Source organism: Pristiophorus japonicus, chromosome 14 (assembly GCF_044704955.1).
Source record: "Pristiophorus japonicus isolate sPriJap1 chromosome 14, sPriJap1.hap1, whole genome shotgun sequence".
NCBI classification, from domain to species: Eukaryota; Metazoa; Chordata; class Chondrichthyes; family Pristiophoridae; genus Pristiophorus; species Pristiophorus japonicus.
In genome coordinates this window covers 164,921,063-164,942,777 of record NC_091990.1, presented here as the reverse complement: position 1 = coordinate 164,942,777, position 21,715 = coordinate 164,921,063, and the positions used below count along the sequence as shown (strand labels likewise).

The 21,715-nt window shown below is 44.1% G+C and overlaps 1 protein-coding gene across 5 annotated transcripts in view; it reads left to right on the top strand.

The window, feature by feature from the left end:
• Positions 1-19,913, top strand: part of saal1 (serum amyloid A-like 1) — a 38,350-nt gene extending 18,437 nt beyond the window's left edge. For 3 of the 5 annotated variants that reach the window (XM_070899779.1, XM_070899778.1, XM_070899777.1), the window contains exons 6-13: positions 209-268; positions 2,107-2,222; positions 3,420-3,597; positions 4,914-4,996; positions 6,021-6,206; positions 8,932-9,155; positions 9,796-9,888; positions 19,190-19,913. In XM_070899779.1, coding sequence (XP_070755880.1) covers positions 209-268; positions 2,107-2,222; positions 3,420-3,597; positions 4,914-4,996; positions 6,021-6,206; positions 8,932-9,155; positions 9,796-9,888; positions 19,190-19,276 — 1,027 coding nt within the window. In that variant the 3' untranslated portion in view covers positions 19,277-19,913. Of the gene's footprint in view, positions 1-208; positions 269-2,106; positions 2,223-3,419; positions 3,598-4,913; positions 4,997-6,020; positions 6,207-8,931; positions 9,156-9,795; positions 9,889-10,838; positions 10,926-19,189 lie in introns of those variants that run through there. The other 2 variants (XM_070899780.1, XM_070899781.1) reach the window with 2 other exon arrangements.
• The last annotated feature ends 1,802 nt before the right edge of the window (positions 19,914-21,715 follow it).

The window sequence follows — 21,715 nt, the reverse complement described above, 5'->3', positions numbered from 1 at the left end:
ATAATTGTTAAAGGGATGTGAGTGATGCTGGCAAGAGATGGCGCTATCAAGAGAGGAGGGAAGAAAATTAGGGAGAGAATGAGTGTTTATTTCGGTTACGGGGAGCTATGCTGGGTGTTCCTTTGATTTGGGTTTGCCGGGAGTCTGAGCTGGGAATAATTGGCCTACTTTTCTGATTGTCTTGTCTTGTTTTTTTGCTGTTCCACAGTGAGGTGCTGCTGTTGCTACTGGGAGACTCGGACCCGCCTTCTCTCTTGGAGACTAGCAGGTAGATTCTTTGAATACCTTCATGTTGCTGTACCATGTATTCTGTGTACTAGAGCTGTGGAGATTGCATGTTACTTCATTACTTTATAGCTGGATCACTTTATGAATTATTTGTACACATAAAAAGAAAAATCTAGAATGGTGGATTTTTGTAATGGTGGTGATGGGCCTTTTCTGGGAACTGCTGCAGTCCTTGTGATGAAGGTATTCGCATAATTCTGTTAGATAGGGAACTCTTAAGATTTTGACCCAGCAATGATGAAGGAGCGGCGATATACATCCGAGTCAGGATGGTGAGTGGCTTGTCGGAGAATTTGGAGGTAATGTTGGCCTTGAAATTCAGGTCAGAAGCTTCTTTCGGACGAATGCCTCCGACCGGAGAATTTTTACGAAAGTACCCGGTGGTCCGGGAGGAGTGTGGGATTCCGGTGGGGAGGCTTTCTCTTCCCGCGTTGCGAATCGCGCTCCCGTCCTCCAGGTTCCCATGGAGACGGTGCAGTCACGTGTGACTGTTCAGCCAATCAGGTACAGTATTCCACAGCTTTCTCATTAATAGCAATGGGAACTCCGTATCTACCAGTTCTCATTGCTATTAATGAGAAAAAAAACACACTAAACACATGTAATAAAAAATAAACACACTTCACATAATTAAAATTAATTGAAATTAAAGTTAATGTGTTGGAAAAAAATATATATTTTTCCAATTTTTTAAAAAAGTTTTGTAATTAGGGTTAAAAATAAACTTACCTTAGTAGGCAGGGTTCTGAAATAATTACATGTGTTTTTGTAATTTAATTTTATTTATGTTTTTGTATGTTTTAAAACTCTTATGCCTGTAACAGTAGGCTATGCACCTGCTTATATTAGGCGCAAGAGTTTTCAGGACATCCGCTGAGCAAGATATGGGTAAATCCCGCAATCTTGCCCATGCGAATGTCCTCGCTCCCGAGATGCGGAGGATCTGTCCAGCTCCAGCTCAACAGATCAGAAAAGCCGGTTTTCAGCGCATGCGCATTGTGCGCTGTAAACCGGCTTTTGCGATGCCTTCCCAAGTCCGTACACGCCCCGTACGGACCCAGTACGGACCGGGGGAGGCTGGGATTTCCAGGCCGTTGTTCCCATAACATTGTAACGTTTGCAGCAGTTTTGAGATCATGGGACTGGGAGGAAATCTGATTATAAACTGGAACTGTGCAACAAGCCAGTCAGCGTGAGCAAGCCCGGTTAATGTTTTAGATGGGGCCTTTCATCAGAACTGGCGGATATACAGAGGTCCAATAGAAATGTTGGCCTATCTTTCCCTTTCAGGTAATGACTGATTTGTTGTCTATTTTCCGTTTTTATTTTTGGAATTTCTGTCCATCTTTTTTCATACTTGTGTTGTGCCCGCTGCCTCTGATGTGATCCAATTGTCAGAATGTATTGACCCAATATCCGATCCTGATTGGCAATATATTTAGCGGTCAATTGCCACAGTGGGTTTAATCCTGATCATGGATGTGGACAAGATTCCTTCATTGCAAACAATAGACATTCTTTTGTTGGCTGACATGGAATTTCAGTAAAATGTGAAAGTGACAGACATGTGCCTGTTTGAACTGCGAGAGACAACTGACAGAAGAATTAGATCCCATCCTTTCCAACTCGGGTTGTGTGGAGGGACCATTTTGAGCTGCAGAATGAAGTACTACAACTTACAGGTCTGCCACTGGTGGTGATGCATTGAGCCCAACAATAACACTGGACTGATACAGTCACAATATTAGGATACACTGATACCACTGGAGGCCTCTTGGTGATGGGAGATATAATGGTTGATGTCTCTCTGTTTGGCAGGTTAATACTGACCTGTCTTTCTCAGCCAGATGTCTCCACCATCTGGGTTGATCAAATCCACAAGCAGCGCTCTGTTCGGGAGAATGTGTGCTTCATAATGCAGAGCTCCACAAATGGTACGTGGTTACTTTTCATGCAAGCCAGAAAGCATGTGAATGGAGGAGTCTGCATCATTAGCTTTATTTTCAGTTTCCTCGTAGCTTATATCTGAGATGGGACAATCTGTGTCTGAGGTTTGGGGGGGGGGGTGTGGTGGGGTGGAAGATTGTGAGGTAGGAGAGTTGGGTGCATGCATGTGAAGGGGAGGAGTGTGGACTGATGCATTCTTCAGATGACAAGCTTGCAGTGTTACAGTGACCTGTTGGAGCTGGTCAGTCATGGCTCAAACATAGAAACATAGAAAATAGGTGCAAGAGTAGGCCTTTCGAGCCTGCACCAACATTCAATATGATCATGGCTGATCATACAACTTCAGTACCCCATTTCTGCTTTCTCTCCATACCCCTTGATCCCTTTAGCTGTAAGGGCCACATCTAACTCCCTTTTGAATATATCTAGCGAACTGGCCTCAACAACTTTCTGTGGTAGAGAATTCCACAGGTTCACAATTCTCTTCGTGAAGAAATTTCCTCTTATCCTTAGACTGTGACCCCTGGTTCTGGACTTCTCCAACATCAGGAACATTCTTCCTGCATCTAACCTGTCCCATCCCGTCAGAATTTTAGTGGTATTACTCTCACAGCTAAGTCAGAAGGTTGTGGGTTCAAGTCCCACTCCAGCGACTTCAGCACAAATTCTAGGCTGAAACTTCAATGCAGTATCAAGGGAGTCCTGCCCTGTCAGAGGTGCCGTCTTTCGGATGAGGCGTTAAATCAAGAACTCCGTCTGCCCTTTCAGGTGGACATAAAAGAGCAGAGGGGTTATCCCCGGTGTCCTGGCTAACAATTATTCCTCAACAACACCTAAAAAAACGATTATCTGGTCATTATCACATTGCTGTTTGTGGAACCTTGCTGTATGTAAATTAGCAGCCACTACATTACAACAGTGACTACACTTCAAAAGGACTTCATTGATTGTAAAGCCCTTTGGGATGTCCCAAGGTTGTGAAAGATGTTGTATGAATGCAAGTCTGTCTGTCTTTCTAGATAGAGGTGTTATCAGTATACTGTCTGTGGTGTGCCCAGATCTGAGTACTGCAATCTTACCTGCAGCATGTGCTGACCAAGTCTGTGTTGAGTGCACTTGCAAAGAACCAATCTGGACTGCATTGTTTTGTGAGTCTGGTGGTAATTTGTATTTTCTCTGGTTAGCGGACTTGTTGGGGAAGATTGGTGAGATGGTTGATAAACTCTTCGACTTGGACAAGGAGTTAATGCTGAGCTGGGTCAGGGACGCAAAGGAGTTGCCCGATGCATCGACCACAGAGCAGGAGAAACCAGCCGAGAGTGTGATGGTCCCTTGCTTGTTGGAAGCAGCCCGACAACTCCGGTAAGGTTTGGGAAAAGGGATTTGTCCCCTATATCTCTGGAGACAGGGGAGTTCTGGTATAGTGAATGTAAACCCAGTGACATTTTCTTCTGAGTTTTATATTTTCCCTCCCTTTTTCAGATACTCCCCAATGACTGAAGAATTCTAGACTCTCGGGCTGTGAGTGGGTGGCGGGGGGTGGTGTTGGCACTTGGATCTCAGTAATGGACGTTTGAAATTTTCATACTTGGTCCACTTACCTGTGTAAAAAGCATTATGAAGTACTGTTACAATCTTGGTATGTTCATGCTGTTTTCTCAATCAATGGATTGGTACTGGTTCTTTAAGCAGTCTGTCTCTGATCTGTCAGATATTTGTGCTCTTTCACTTTCTGCCCTGATCTAGAGATTATTATCCCAGCTAAATTGTGCACTGCAATTTATTTAGGATGCCCATTATGTTTCCAATCTATCCCAATAATTGAAATATTACACACCGGCTCAGGCTAAAACAATTTCTCAAATTTATTTGTAAAATTGTGTACAATTTAAAATAACATGTACAAAATTAGACTAATATTAGCATGCAAGACTCTTAGAATTTATAAAATACAGAGCTCACTCCAGTGGTTGGATTAGTCTTTTGTTGGACACTGGCATTTCACCTCTGAATTGGGCCTGAATGCAGCCTGGCTTGGCAGTGTGAAAGTCTCCTATCTGCTGACTGTATGAGTTTTATGGAATCACAGCACAGCACAAAACTGCCTAATGCAGTACTGAATTGACAGCGTCACCGAGGTTAACAGGGTGGCTGGTGTTTGAAAATGGTAAAATGTCATACAGGTTCAGGCGGGTGTATTTTTCTGAAGTTGGTGCTGAGGCATACTGTTGGAGCTTTATTCTACATCTAACCCGTGCTATACCTGACCTGAGAGTGCTTGATGCTAACAATGGGTGCCTGAAATGGAAAGCATCCCATTCCCCAGCAGTAACATCGCTCATCTTGATGGGCACAGAAATTAATACAAAGAAAGTCGAGAGCTGCAGTTTGTAGGAGAGCCCAATAACACAGGATGAAATGGCACTCCCGGGACCAGTGCTGTCTGCTCTGTTTTGTGAGACATCAGATGATCAGTAACTGATTGGGGGAATTGTGAGCTGGGAAGATGTGTAGTCACATGCATGTAGAATTGGGCTGGGAGGAGTGTATATGTATGCTTTGGGCACTGAGTGTTACTGAGACCTAGTGTGTCCAATTACTGAGGGCTGTGGTTTCTGCTGTAAGCATAGGATGATGGCTGGAGTATTTTGGTCTCATTATTGTTTGTTGCTGTTTAGGTCAGACAGTATTGAGGGGCTAGAGGTTTACATGCATATACTGCAGCTGCTCACTACGACGGATGAAGGGATCCAGGCAATAGGTAACTTTCTTATTCTTCAATTCTTGTCTACAGTTCTTACACATTCAGTCCAGTGTTCTGAAAAAAAACTAGCACTGAAATTTCATTTTGGTCAAAGTACATCGTCAGTATTGACATTATTATATGAATATGTCACACTGGGATCTGAAATTACGTATTCATTCAACAAATCAGAACTTTGTAACCATGAAGACTGAGGAAAATCCACCAATTCAAAAAAATACAGAAAATGAACCACTTAACTTATTAAAAGATTTTTTTCAGAATCAAATTGGCTGCATTTAGTTACTTTTTGGGTGCTTTAAGGCAACCATTGGCGAGTGGCCATTTCTCTGGAGCCTCTGCTGCTTTTGTAAATATAAATGACTGGATCTATCTTGTTTCAGTGCCAGTGGAAACCAGCGCTGGTTCTGGCACACTGCAGAGTGGGTTCTGTGCGGCTGATGTCATGACTTCAATAGTGGCAAGCCAGTCAAAGCAGGGATACCTGGGATCCAGTTAAATTCCATTTACAGCCACAACAATCCCATTAGAATGTGCCAGTTGAAATCTGTAATGCTAAGTACATGTGCAATAATTGGGTTTCTTTAATCCCAGTCGCTGTTTTACAGGATTAATGAGAGTGATAGGTCCTAACGTAGCTGGGAGGGGAGTGGGTAGTTGTTGTCTTCTGAAACAGATCAAAATGAGCAGCAGTGCAAATCATGTTTTGTTCTTGGTGTGGTGGCCCTGGGTGAGCTCTTTGGTTAGTCTGAAGTCTGGTTTCTCCTCTGTAGCCAGTGGAATAGCACTGGGATAATTCCCATCCCCAACAGCTAGCAGGACTTGATTTTGATGGAAGACAGGAAATTTAAATTCTTTTGAAGAAAAAAATCAAAACGGGATATTTGTATGTGGATTTTTCACTATAAAGTAGAGGACTACTTGAAACAAAATGTACAGTCTAGACGTTCCTTGCCCTTTAACTGTGCCCAGGCAGTTTTCTGTTCACTAACTGCTTCATAATGAATCTCTCTCCTTGTAGTGAAAACTCCAGACAAGGGAGAGGCAACCTGGACTCTTCTGTATGACATTGTTTGCACTGACCTTTGCCAGGATGATGACCCATCGATTATCGTAGAGGAGCAGGCAAGTGTGCTGTCCTCCACTCTGGCTGTTCTTTCAGCAATGTTTGCTTCGTACACTGAGAAATACGTCAAGATTGAGCAAAGTGAGTGAGTTCAGCGATTTCAGGCAAAGATTGTGTGTGTGTGGGGGTGGGGGTGGGGGGGCGCGGCAGGGCAATGCAGTGTAATAAATCCAACCCTGACGCCTTGTGGTAGCTGGTGAGATTCTTTATTGAGGTGATCAAACCAAGCACACGTGAAGACAATTACAATGCTCGAGTGATGGTTATATGAACAGAATGATATTACCCCATTCCCTTCTCGATTAGAATCATAACCCAACCGGTATTCTCTTCACTTCTCTGTAGCTTTAGCTCTACCTCTGAACTCTTACAATCACCTGTACTTATATTGGTCTTGTAATCGGTACACGCCCAACCTTTTGCACCTGGAGCCTCAAAATGGGAAGTTATCTTTCTAACATAATCAGATTAGGGAAGATAAAGTTGATTTGGTTATTATCAACTTAATGAATTTAGACTGGAGGGGACAAGGCTGATCAGCCACTAGAGACTAAATTCTTTGAGACAGAACAATGTTCAGAGCTACAATGACTAAGATGAGGTTGGTCGACCATGAGCAGCTGATCTCAACAAAGAATTATTACTAAATTATTTAAAAGACTTACTTAAGACTACAGTAGCTAAGCTAAGCACAGGTTAAAGCATTTTAATTTTAACTGTTTCATTGCCAGGCAGCGTAATTAAAATTACATGTATACCATATCTTCAAAGCTTAAATCGCCCTTGACGTGCATTCTTACAACAGCAACAAGCAAAGCAAAGGAAATAATTTCACTTATTGGCAGTCACATATTGAGACCACACATTTCATTGATATGTAAAATATTTATCAGCCACAGATGGCAAGTAGAATTGATAAATAACAAGCTTATCACGAAGAAAGTGGTATCTTAAAATATAAACCGACTGTGTTGAGACTGTAACACGTTCTCTGAATTCGGTTAAACATACCGATAGAACTGCCCTGATGAACTAGTGAGTAGATGCACCACGCCCTCTGTTACTGAGGCAGTCAGACTCCCGTCGATGCTGAGTCAGCTGATGTGAACCAGGATGGCGGTAGTGTGCTACAGTTGGCTGCAATGCCTCAGGATAAGAGGGAAGAAAGGCAGCAAAGTTCCCGCTTCCGATCACAATTCAGTCTCCTACTAGATTGTGTGTGTGTGAAAGTGCAAGCGTGGCTGTGATGCTCTCTATTGTCGAAAAGCCCACTGATGCCCAAAACATGAAGAAATGCTCAGGTACCGGAGAGTGGCCAATGCTACGAAACTATTCCCCAGGTAAAGTCAAAACCTTTCAGATAGTAGGTGGGAAAATAGGAAGTTCTTTTTTTAAGGTGTGTTTGCTCAGAGCCAATCTGTTGGTGTTACTTTTAATAAACAAAAAGAATTTATGCTCAACCTTTATAACTCACTGGTTAGGTCTCAGCTCCTCTAAGCGTGTTGTCCAATTACATACTTAGAGGAAGGATGTTAAGGCTTTGGAAAGGGTGCAGAGGTGATTTACTAGAATGGCACCAGGAATGAGGGACTTCAGTTATGTGGTGAGAGTAGAGAAGCTGGGGTTGTTCTCCTTCGAGCAGAGAAGGTTAAGGCAAGATTTAATAGCGGTGTTCAAAATCATGAAAGGTTTTGATAGAGTAACTAATGACAAACTGTTCCAACTGGCAAGAAGGTCGGTAACCAGAAGACTCAGATTTAAGGTAATTGCAAAAAAAACAGAGAGTAGATGAAGAGAAATGTTTTAACGCAGCGAGTTATGATGTGGAATGCACTGCCTTAAGGTATGGTGGAAGCAGATTCTGTAGTAACTTTCAAAAGGGAATTGGATATACAGGTGCAGCGTCGAGAATCCGGACCAGACGACCCTGCCGACCTCGGGCCTCGACTCGCTGCCCCTATCTCGGGGCCTTCTCGCCAGCCCGCCCGAACACCACCTTGGTGGGGCCCGCCTGACGACAACAACCTCAGCGGGGGCCCGCTGACAAACTCCTTGGTGGGGTCAGACTGCCCGAATAGTTCTTCGGGAATCCCCCCCGCTTTCTGACATTCCGAAATCCAGAAATACCCGAACCTAGCCTCGGGTGTTTCCGGATTCGTGACGTCAGAAAACAAATCGAAAAACCTGGAATCCGGAATGGCCTCGGTCCCGAGGGTTCCGGATTTTAGGCGCTGCACCTGTATACTGGAAAAATAAACATTTGGAGGGCTGTGGAGTAAGTGCAGGGGAGTGGGACTAATTGAATAGCTCTTTCAGAGAGCCCGGTGTATAGAATCATACAGCACAATTGCCACTTTCTGTGCATTCTGATTCTATAAACTCCTCCTTTTAAGATCTTCCTTAAAACCCTTCTTTGACCAAGCTTTCCTCTCCGAATGTTTCCTTTGGCTCTGCATCTGTTTTCTTTTGATTACATCTCTGAAGTGCTTCGGGATATTTTTCTAAGTTAAAGGTACGTCTATAAATGGAAGTTATTGTTGATGCATTTCATTCTCCACCGAAGATTATTGGTACGAAGCTCAGATTGGCTGAAGCAAAGTTGGCAGAAAGGACGCAGTAGCAATTGCAACTATTTGCCATTAATCCTCTCCATCGGTTTCCTGTTTGACAAGTGTAGCACCCGTCCAAAATTGATTCCCATCTGAAGTGTGCGCTTGTTTCGGACCCATTGTCCTGTCTGAAGCGTATGATTTGCTCAGTGTTTAGCCATAGAATTCTTCAGCTTTGTGTGTTATGTCTGCCGCAGATCTTCCCCTGCTCAGTACACTGCTGCGAGTCTTGCTCTACGCAGAGGAATGTCAGAAGAAACCTTCGGAGGGAACAAGAAGACCCAGCGCAGACAAATGGTCCGTCCCGTCTCCGGTAGCTGGGGCCCAGAAGGGGAAGCGGCGAGAGGGAGACTTCCACCTAAAAATTCTCCTGGATATCTGCTGTGAATTCCTCTCTGAAATCTTCACCGACATCTCTACGGTATGAATGTATACCAGGGACATCAGAGGAATAGCATTGTGGTGGCGGGGTGGGTGACGATTTGGGGAGAGAGAAAACAAAGGGGATTGACGCTCCCGATTGGGAGTGAGGGCCCCATTGCGGATGGAGGGGGCTAATGGTGGCAGTGAGGGTGGGTGTGGAGGCTGTGGGAGGAGAGGTTGCAAGTGGGAGCAGAGAGGGTGGGGGGTGGGGGGCGGCTGAGTATCTCGGGATCGGTGAGAGAGCACTTGTGATCTGGGATGCACTACCTAAAAGTGTGATGGAAGCAAATTCAGCCGTAACTTTCCAAAGGGATTTGGATATATTTGGAAAAATGAAACATTTGCAGGGCTTTGGAGAAAGAGAAAAATCATTTTTGGCAGTTAACATATGTGCAAGTACCAAAAGGCATTCGGTACTCATGTGCTGTTTCATTTCAGTGATGTGTGCCACTGGCAAACGTTTGCTTTAGGTGTTTTTTTTTAAATTGCTCTTGTCTCTTCTAAAAATGCTGCATGTTGAATCTGCTGCTCATAAACCCACTGACCACAGTCTGATCAACAGCTCCTCAGTCATGTAACTGCTCAGAAACCATCAGGGTGCACTGTGTTAACTCTGATTCTCTCTGCTGTGCTTGTAGGAGATTGTGTCAAAAAGCTTTAAAGAAGGTTACTTGAGCCAGGAGATGTGCATCTGTGCCCTTCACCACCTCCTCCCTCTGTACAACACTGCTGTGAGTATTTTGCCTGCTGTCTTCCTCTGATGGTTCCAGCAAACCTTTACTCTGAGCCTGGACCTTGGGTAAAAGTTCTTGTTTCACCACAAGGTCACCTGAATGAGAAAGGAAACATAGAAACATAGAAAATAGGAGCAGTGGTAGGCCATTCGGCCCCTTGAGTCTGCACCGCCATTCAATATGATCATGGCTGATCCTCTACCTCAACACCATATTCCCGCTTTTCCCCCATACTCCTTGATGCCTTCAGTGGCTTGGCCTCCACAGCCTTCTGGAGTAGAGAATTCCACAGGTTCACCACCCTCTTGAGTGAAAACATTTCTCATCTCGGTCCTAAATTTCCTACCCCGTATCCTGAGACTGTGACCTCTTGTTCTAGACTTCCCAGCCAGGGGAAACATCCTCCCTGCATCCAGTCTGTCCAACCTGACCTATCAAGAAAGACTGGATCAACTGGGCTTGTATTCACTGGAGTTCAGAAGAATGAGAGGGGACCTCATAGAAACATTTAAAATTCTGACGGGGTTAGACAGGTTAGATGCAGGAAGAATGTTCCCAATGTTGGGGAAGTCCAGAACCAGAGGTCACAGTCTAAGAATAAGGGGTAAGCCATTTAGGACCGAGATGCGGAGGAACTTCTTCACCCAGAGAGTGGTGAACCTGTGGAATTCTCTACCACAGAAAGTTGTTGAGGCCAATTCACTAAATATATTCAAAAAGGAGTTAGATGAGGTCCTTACTACTAGGGGGATCAACGGCTATAGCGAGAAAGCAGGAATGGGGTACTGAAGTTGAATGTTCAGCCATGAACTCATTGAATGGCGGTGCAGGCTAGAAGGGCCGAATGGCCTACTCCTGCACCTATTTTCTATGTCTATGTTTCTATGTAACCCAGTCAGAATTGTATACGTTTCAATAAGATCCCCTCTCATTCTTCTAAACTCTAGTGAATATAGGCCTAGTCGACCCAATCTCTCCTCATACGACAGTCCTGCCATCCCAGGAATCAGTTTGGTGAACCTTCGCTGCACTCCCTCTATGGCAAGTATATCCTTTGTTAGGTAAGAAGACCAAAACTGCACACACTACTCCAGGTGCGGTCTCACCAAGGGCCTGTATAACTGTGGTAAGACATCCTTGCTCCTGTACTCAAATCCTCTTGCAATGAAGGCCAACATACCATTTGCCTTCCTAACTGCTTGCTGCACCTGCATGTTTGCTTTCAATGACTGATGTACAAGGACACCCAGGTCCCTCTGTACATCGACACTTCCCAAGCCATCACCATTTAAATAATACTTTGTCCTTATGTTTTTCCTACCAAAGTGGATAACTTCACATCTATCCACGTTATACTGCATCTGTCATGTGTTTGCCCACTCACTCAACCATCTAAATCGCCTTGCAGTGTCTTCGCACCCTCCTCAAAACTCACAATCCCATCTAGTTTTGTGTCGTCAGCAAACTTAGAAATATTAAATTTGGTTCCCTCATCCAAATCATTTATATATATATATATATATATATACCCCACCAGTCACTGCCCGCCACCCCGAAAAAGACCCATTTATTCCTACTCTCTGTTTCCTGTCAGTTAACCAATTTTTAATCCATGCCAATAGATTACCCCCAATCCTATGTGCTTTACTTTTGCACACTTACCTCTTATGTCGGACTTTATCAAAGGCCTTCTGAAAATCCAAATACTACATCCACTGGTTCTCTCTTATCTATTCTATCAGTTACATCCTCTCAAAACTCCAGTAGGTTTGTCAAACATGATTTTCCTTTCATAAATCCATGTTGACTTTGTTTAATCCCGTTGATATTATCTAAATGTGCCATTATCACATCCTTTATAATAGACTCCAGCATTTTCCCTACTACTCATGTCAGGCTGTAGTTCCCCATTTTCTCTCTCCCTCCTTTTTTAAATAGTTGGGTTACATTTGCCACCCTCCAATCTGCAGGAACTGTTCCATAATCTATAGAATTTTGGAAGATGACAACCATGCAGCTACTATTTCCATGGCTAGCTCTTTTAATACTGTGGGATGCAGATCATCAGGCCCTGGGGATTTATCTGCCTTCAGTCCCATTAGTTTCTCCAGCACTATTTTCTTACTAATTATCATTTCCTTTAATTCCTCTTGCTCACTAGACCCCTGGTTCCCTAGCATTTCTGGGACATTATTTGTGTCCTCTTCCATGAAGACAGAACCGAAGTATTTATTTAATTGTTCTGCCATTTCCTTGTTCCCCATTACAAATTCTCCTGTTTCTGTCTGTAAAGGACCTACATTTGTCTTCACTAATCTTTTTCTTTTTACATACTTGCAGAAACTTTTGCAGTTGGTTTTTATGTTCCTTGCAAGTTTACTCTCATACTCCTATTTTTCCCCTCTTAATCAATTTCTTGGTCCTTTTTTGCTGAATTCTAAACTGCTCCCAATCCTCAGGCTTGCTACTTTTTCTGACAACTTTGTATAACTTCTCTTTGGATCTAATACTATCCTTAATTTCTTTTGTTAGCCATGGTTGGGCCACTTTTCCTTTTGTGTTTTTATGCCAGAGAGGAATGTACAACTGTTGCAATTCATGCATTCGTTCCTTAAATATTAGCCATTGCCTATCCACCACCATGCCTTTTAATGAATCTTCCCAATCTATCATAGCCAATTCATTCTTCATACCTTCGTAGTTTCCTTTGTTTAGATTTAGGACCCAAGTTTCGGATTCGACTACTTCACTTTCCATCTTAATAAGAAATTCAATCATGTTATGATCACTCTTCCCTAAAGGACCTCGCACAATAAGACTGTTAATTAACCCCTTCTCATTACACAATACCCAATCTAGGATAGCCTGTTCCCTAGCAGGCTCCTCAACATACTGATCTAAAAAACCATCTCGTATACACTCCAGGAATTCATCTGCCACAATATTATTACTAATTTGGTTTGGCCAGTCTATATGTAGATTAAAGTCACCTACGAGTACTGTAGTACCCTTGCTACATGCATCTCTAATTTCCTGTTTGATGCTGTCCCCTACATTACCACTACTGTTTGGAGGCCCATAGATAACTCCCACCAATGTTTTCTGCCCTTGGTGCTCCTTAGCGCCACCCAGACTGATTCTACATCTTGATTTTCTGAGCCAATATCCTTTCTTTCTTATTTCATCCTTTACTAACAACGCCACACCATCCCTTCTTTTTTGTCTGTCCTTCCTAAATATCGAATATCCTTGGATATTCAGTTCCCAACCCTGGTCACCCTGCAACCATGTCTCCGTAATTGCAACTATATCGTATCTGTTTACATCTATTTGCGCTGTTAATTTGTCTACCTTATTACAGATGCTTTGTGCATTCAGATACTAGGCTTTTAAATTTGTATTTTTAACATTATTAGACATCTTAACATTATTTTGTATTTTTATATCTTATCGCTATTTTTTCTTACCTGGACCCTATTTGCCAGTGCACTCGTTTGGTTGCATGCTCTGTCCCTTCCTGACATAATCTGCTTATCCTAACCACAATCACTTGCCTGCATTGCTTCCTTTTCTTTTCTCTTTAGCATTTTAGATTGTCCACTACTGCGACCGTCCTTTTAAAGGAAAGTTAAAGTTTCTGTGACTCGTGGTCAGGAGTGATCGCGGTTAAATTACAACAGAAAATGCAGGAACGAGATCATGGGCTCGTCAGGATGTGAAAGAAGACGGCAGGTTAACATGTCAGGTGGAGGTCTTTCATCAAACTTGGCACGTTAACCTGTTCGTTACCCTGCTAGTTACAGCATAGAGCACTTGAATGGTTTTATTTGCTTCTCTCTGATTTTCTGCACTTGCTCCATCTCACTTGAAGGTGTTGACTCCTTGCTGGGCCTTGGTTCTATGGGTACTAATTAGAAACATAGAAAATAGGTGCAGAAGCAGGCCATTCGGCCCTTCGAGCCTGCACCACCATTCAATATGATCATGGCTGATCATGCAACTTTAGTACCTCATTCCTGCTTTCTCTCCATACCCCTTGATCCCTTTAGCCGTAAGGGCCACATCTAACTCCCTCTTGAATATATCTAACGAACTGGCCTCAACAACTTTCTGTGGTAGAGAATTCCACAGGTTAACAATTCTTTGAGTGAAGAAGTTTCTCCTCATCTCGGTCCTAAATGGCTTACCCCTTACCCTGAGACTGTGACCCCTGGTTCTGGACTTCCCCAACATCGGGAACATTCTTCCTACATCTAATCTGTCCAATCCCATCAGAATTTTATATGTTTCTATGAAATCCCCTCTTATTCTTCTAAATTCCAGTGAATATAAGCCTAGTCGATCCAGTCTTTCTTCATATGTCAGCCCTGCCATCCCTGGAATCAGTCTGGTGAAGCTTCGCTGCACTCTCTCAATAGCAAGAATATCCTTCCTCTGATTAGGAGACCAAAACTGTACACAATATTCAAGGTGTGGCCTCACCAAGGCCCTGTACAACTGCAGTAAGACCTCCCTGCTCCTATACTCAAATCCTTTCAGCTATGAAGGCTAACTTGCCATTTGCCTTCTTCACTGCCTACTGTACCTGCATGCCAACTTTCAATGACTGATGCACCATGACACCCAGGTCTCGTTGCACTTCCCCTTTTCCTAATCTGTCACCATTCTGATAATCTGCCTTCCTGTTTTTGCCACCAAAGTGGATAACCTCACATTTATCTACATTATACTGCATCTTCAATGCATTTGCCCACTCACCTAACTTGTCCGAGTCTCCCTGCAGCCTCTTGGCATCCTCCTCGCAGCTCACACTGCCACCAAGTTTAGTGTCATCTGCAAACTTGGAGGTATTACATTCAATTCCTTTGTCTAAATCATTAATGTATCTTGTAAAGAGCTGGGATCCCAGCACTGAACCTTGTGGTACCCCACTAGTCATTGTCTGCCATTCTGAAAAGGACCCGTTTATTCATACTCTTTGCTTCCTGTCTGCCAACCAGTTCTCTATCCACGTCAATACATTACTTCCCATTACCACGTGCTTTAATTTTGCACACTAATCTCTTGTCAAAAGCCTTTTGAAAGTCCAAATACACCACATCCACTAGTTCTCCCTTGTCCACTCTACTAGTTACATCCTCAAAAAGTTCTAGAAGATTTGTCAAGCATGATTTCTCTTTCATAAATCCATGCTGACTTGGACCGGTCCTGTTACTGCTTTCCAAATGCGCTGCTATATTACATCTTTAATAATTGATTCCAACATTTTTCCCACTACCGATGTCAGGCTAACCGGTCTATAATTCCCTGATTTCTCTCCCTCCTTTTTTAAAAAGTGGGGTTACATTAGCTACCCTCCAACCATAGGAACTGATCCAGAGTCTATAGAATATTGGAAAATGACCACCAATGCATCCACTATTTCTAGGGCCACTTCCTTAAGTACTCTGGGATGCAGATTATCAGGCCTTGGGGATTTATCGGCCTTCAATCCCAGCAATTTACCTAACACAATTTCCTGACTAATAAGGATTTCCTTCAGTTCCTCCTTGTCGCTAGACCCTCGGGCCCCTAGTATTTCCGGATGGTTATTTGTGTCTTCCTGAGTGAAGACAGAACCAAAGTATTTGTTCAATTGGTCTGCCATTTCTTTGTTCCCCATTATAAATTCACCTGATTCTGACTGCAAGGGACCTACATTTGTCTTCACTAATCTTTTTCTCTTCACATATCTATAGAAGCTTTTGCAGTCAGTTTTTATGTTCCCTGCAAGCTTACTTTCATATTCTATTTTCCCCCTCCTAATTAAACCCTTTGTCGTCCTCTGCTGAATTCTAAATTTCTCCCAGTGCTCAGGTTTGCTGCTTTTTCTGGCCAATTTATATGCCTCTTCTTTGGATTTAACACTATCTCTAATTTCCCTTGTTAGCCACGGTTGAGCCACCTTCCCCGTTTTATTTTTACACCAGACAGGAATGTACAATTGTTGAAGTTCATCTGTGTGATCTTTAAATGTTTGCCATTGCCTATCCACCGTCAACCCTTTAAATATCATTCTCCAGTCTATCCTAGCCAGTTCATAGCTCATACCATCGAACTTACCTTTCTTTAAGTTCAGGACCCTAGTCTCTGAATTAACTGTTTCACTCTCCATCTTAATGAAGAATTCTACCATATTATGGTCACTTTTCCCCAAGGGGCCTCGCACAACAAGATTGCGAATTAATCCTCTTTCATTACACAACACCCAGTCTTGGATGGCCAGCATTCTAGTAGGTTCCTTGACATATTGGTCTCGAAAACCATCCCTTATACACTGCAGGAAATCCTCCTCCACCGCATTACTACCAGTTTGGTTAGCCCAATCTATATATAGATTAAAGTCACCCATGATAACTGCTGTAGCTTTATTGCACGCATCCCTAATTTCCTGTTTGATGCCATCTCCAACCTCACTACTACTGTTTGGTGATCTGTACAAAACTCTCCCACTAGCGTTTTCTGCCCTTTGGTGTTCTGCAGCTCTACCCATACAGATTTCACATCATCCAAGCTAATGTCCTTCCTTATTATTGCATTAGTTTCCTCTTTAACCAGCAACGCTACCCCACCTCCTTTTCCTTTCTGTCTATTCTTCCTGAATATCGCATATCCCTGGCTGTTGAGTTCCCAGCCGTGGTCACCCTGGAGCCATGTCTCCGTAATCCCAATTACATCATGTCCGTTAACAGCTATCTGCGCAGTTAATTCATCCACCTTATTACGAATGCTCCTCGTATTGAGACACAGAGCATTTATCCTATTTTTTTAACACTCTTTGTCCTTTTAGAATTATGTTGTAATGTGGCCCTTTTTGATTTTTTGCCTTTGATTTCTCTGCCCTCCAATTTTCCTTATCTCCTTTCTATCTTTTGCTTCTGCCCCCATTTTACTTCCCTCTGTCTCCCTGCATAGATTCCCATCCCCCTGCCATATTAGTTTAAACCCTCCCCAACAGCACTAGCAAACATTCCCCCCAGGACATTGGTTCCGGTCCTGACCAGGTGCAGATCATCCGGTTTGTACTGGTCCCACCTCCCCCAGAGCCAGTTCCAATGTCCCAGGAATTTGAATCCCTCCCTCTTGTAACATTCCTCAAGCCACGTATTCGTCTTAAGTATCCTGCTATTTCTACTCTGACTAGCATGTGGCACTGGTAGCAATCCTGAGATGACTACCTTTGAGGTCCTACTTTTTAATTTAATTCCTAGCTCCCTAAATTCAGCATGTAGGACCTCATCCCGTTTTTTTACCTATATCGTTGGTACCTATATGCACCACGACAACTGGCTGTTCACCCCCTCCAGAATGCCCTGCAGCCACTCTCAGACATCCTTGACCCTTGCACCAGGGAGGCATCATACCATCCTGGAGTCTCGTTTGCGGCTGCAGAAACACCTATCTATTCCCCTTACAATAGAATCCCCTACCACTCTAGCTCTCCCACTCTTTTTCCTGCCCTCTTGTGCAGCAGAGCCACCCATGGTGCCATGAACTTGGCTGCTGCTGCCTTCCCCTGATGAGCCATCTCCCCCAACAGTACCCAAAACTGTACATCTGTTTTGGAGGGAGAAGACCGCAGCGGACCCCTGCATTACCTTCCTTCCACTGCTCTTCCTGCTGATCACCCATTCCCTATCTGCCTGTGTAACCTTTACCTGCGGTGTGACCAACTCATCAAATGTGCTATTCACGACATCCTCAGCACCGCGGATGCTCCAGAGTGAGTCCATGCGGAGCTCCAGTTTTGTAATGCGGTCTGTCAGGAGCTGCAGCTGGACACACTTCCCGCACACATAGTAGTCAGGGACACTGGAAGCGTCCCTGATTTCCCACATAGCACTGGAGGAGCATGACATGGGTCTGGGCTCTCCTGCCATGACTTAACCCTTAAATTAACTTAATTTGGCAACAATGCCAAAGGTTACCTACTGATGAGAAAAAAAAAAGATAAAATACTCACCAATCCACCAGCGAATCACTTCCACTTGGCTGTGACGCCACACTTCAATTTCTTTTTACTTCTTTGTTTACCTTCTGCCCCTGCACCAGCTGGCCTCCTCCCGACTGCCGCTCCCGACCCTGTGGCCTCCTCCGACGACCGCGCCTTTTATGGGTCTCCCGAACTGCCGCTCCCGCTCCTGACTTGTCAGTGAATGTTGGCAGGCCATTTGATCATAAGTGGGGCAGCACTGTGAACTGATTTCTGTCCACCTATGTGTACTTTCTAGTCGAGATCCGTGGGTAATGATTAGGAGCAGGGACTCTAGCTGAATGTTTTTCTCCACCCTCCCAAGACCAGTGGTGCTTACATCTGTGTTATATCTGACCTGAGTGACCTTGATGGGACAGTGTAGAGGGAGCTTTACTCTGCACCTAACCCATGCTATATTTTTAATGATTAATGGACCAAGCTTTAGTTTGTGTTCAACTGACTGCTGGACCAAGCCGCCACGCTGCTCCTTCTGCTCCCCGGCCTGCTCCGATGGTGCTCGGAGGCCGGCCTGCGAGCACCCATCGGAGCAGGCCGGGGAGCGGAAGAAGCAGCATGGCGGCATACCACTCCAGGGAGCAGCACGTGCTGGAGCAGGAGAGCAACGGCAGTGAAAAGTGCGACTGGGTTGGATGTCACCAAGATCAAGGTCGGTGATTGGAGCACGGGCAGGTACAGCAGGAGCGGCGAGGTCGGGGCGAAGGAGCGACGAGAGATTGTCGAGGGACGTGATCGGGGCCCAGGAGAGGCGTGAGTTCGGGGCCCAGAAGAGGAGCGGGCAGCACGGGCCAGCCCACACTGCGATATGTGTGCGCACTAGATCCGTGCAGCAGAGCAGGTCTCCAGTCGCCTTGGTTAACCCTTGCCACTGGACCAAGACCTAGCTCTGTCAAGCCCGTGTGGTGGCTGGTGTGCAACGGTCACCACACGTTTTTAAAAAAAAAATCCACGCGCAGGCATCTTCCACCCTTCAGGATGTAGTTCGGGATCCGGAATATTAGGTCCTTCATTGAAACACCTGTGAACTTTTTGGCGTGGAAGCAAGTCATCCTCGACTCGAGGGACTACCTATGACGATGATGATGGTGTTCAACTGTATTGTACCTTACCTGGGAGTGCTTGTTGATGACATTCTGTGCCTGATATGAAAAGTGTTCCGTTCCCTAGCACAAAAAAATTGTGCCAAAAAAAGTTTAAATAAAATTGATGCACATTTCATCCAGTTCTACGTCCTCAGTGCTGACTGACGAGTTTCATTTCTTCCAGGTCGAAAGGTTCCACGGCATCTTAACAGAGGTACAACCGGACATAGTGGAACGATTACTGCTGGAGTTCCCCAATCTCCGATCCTGACTGAATGGGATTTGTTGCCACCACTGAGTGGGAAACTATTGTACTGAAACTATGCTGAGTTGGGAGCAGATGGCTGAAGAACATCGGAGCCATAGCTGTCTAAATGCACGTATCTCTGACCGAGCATTGCCGGGTGACTGCAGCCTTATCAAGCACAGAGGTACCACATCTACAGGACAGCATTTGAGTAGAATTTTAACCTCTTCAGCTATTTCCGCGCAGTTCCTGAGCATCACAGGACCCTATTGCCACAGCTGAATTAAGATCTTTATTGCTGTATATCTGAAGTTTCTTTCTCTTGGTGTCTAGTGTGAGGGAGGCTAGCAGTGAGAAGTTCCAAGACTGAGTGAAGTCACTGACTGGGCTCTGCCCTGTCTCTCGCCTCCTTGAAAACATGACGTTGCAGCAGCAGCTGTACCTTCCACCTATTCGATTCCGAGGACATGTCACAGTATCAGGGCTGGAAACTGACACCTGAAGCTTCAGCCTGTACCTTCCATCTGTCCCCAGCCTCCTGAAGTCCTGGCCAGGAAATCGCATTATCAGCCTAGCCTGCTGATTATTTCACCTGTGCTGATGGACATAACATTGAGCACAGAGGGTTTTTCCCCCAATAAAAATTTTCTCTTTGTTTTAACCAGTGGTTACTGTATATATTAAGCATATTTACAAGAATATTTTCAGCTGTCTGACGCCTCACAAATCCACCAGAATAATTTCAGGACTTACTAGCTTCCACCAGCACAGCAATGTGCCTGGGATGGCAGCACCCATGTGACATAATCGCTTGTAAATACATTGTTCTGATGGCACAGTGGGTAACGGAACCAGTGGTCTGGTACTAAAGCAGGTTTCAATAACCATCGCTGGTCTTTGCTGAGCTAGCTGATCTCAGCCAGGGCAACAGTTGGGTTGCTGCAATTGGCCTCGCACCCCTGTGTTGGGTCGACCAAAAATGAGTCAAGGATGCTTCTCCTCGTGGCTTTCCAATCACCCCCTGCTAGAAAATGTGTTGGAGCATCAGGTAAGAACAGGATTGGGCTTAGCAACGATGCTACCCACAACTAAACGGCCCGTTGACACTTGCTTATGAGCAGCGACCACTCGGGCAAGAAGCCAGAAGGTAACCGGTGACCTTGGAACTATACCACAGTATAGTGCTTTCAGAAGAAATATTGTACTCACGCAGATGATAATGTGTACACCTAGACGGTATATTTGCAGATTATAATAACGCAGATAAGCACACAGAAGGTATGCCAACACAAGCACGCTCCAATCAGATACAGCAAAAATGAGACCTAAAGTTGTGAAAATAGTGAAACACAGAATATCTGTAATGAATTTAAAAACAAAAGGTCTTCAGAAGACCTAATGAGTGAAGGAACTTTGCTATTGATGTGCTTAATTTCCAACTTAAGAACATATTGATTAGTGTGATATTTTTTCCATTTCCACTTGTATTCATAGAAGGAGTTGGTAAGGTAAGTTTGGTGTTAACATCAAGCTGTGATAGCATTTAATTTTTTTGGAAAAATTAAATAGGTGGGATAAGAAGTGGAGGATGAGAATATATATAACCAATCTAATCTCTGCACTCCCCTCCTGTTAGCTTTTTCTATTATACATTTCAATGTCCACATTTAATATGAAACCTGTCTGTGAACTTGTCACTCTTTAATTACATGCAGTTTACAGCACAGAAACAGACCCTCCGGCCCGACTGGTCTGTTGGTGAGCCCCCTCTCACTTCACCTCATCTCGCCTTATCAGCATATCCTCCTATTCCTTTCTCCGCCATGTACTTATTTAGCTTCTCCTTAAATGCTTTGATATTCGCCTCAACTACTCCGTGTGATAGCAAGTTCCACATTTTCACCAGTCTACGGGCTAAATTTTCCATTGGGTTTGCTCCGTTACCACCCATTTACCCGGCGAGATTGAGTTTAATGCCCATATTTGATTAAATATGGAAACTAACGTCCAAATACCGCCCAGATTATCGGCGAGCGTTACTTTCGGCATCTCGCCCATATACTGCCCAAATGATTGCTCGCCCAACAAGACGCTGACAAAAAGCTGCACTCACCTGACCGTAACCCGGCGGTATGGATGCCATTTTGTAATTCGGAGGACTTTTCATAAAAGGCTGCTTCAAGTTCATGGGAGTTTGAAATATCTGTAATTCGTGTGATTTTAAGGTGGTTTTAAAATCTCTTAACAACCATCTAATATTTATTAGTACTATTGCACAACGCACAGACAATCCCCAATTAGTCATCGCCCATGCTATTCATCGTTAATGTTATATGGTAATACGTTTCGTATACAATTGAATGCATGGTTATATGTGTGGTCTGAGAATAACTTTAATAAGATCGAGGTTAGGAAACAACGCATGACACCAAGATTACCAGCCTAACTACAATCCAGCAGATC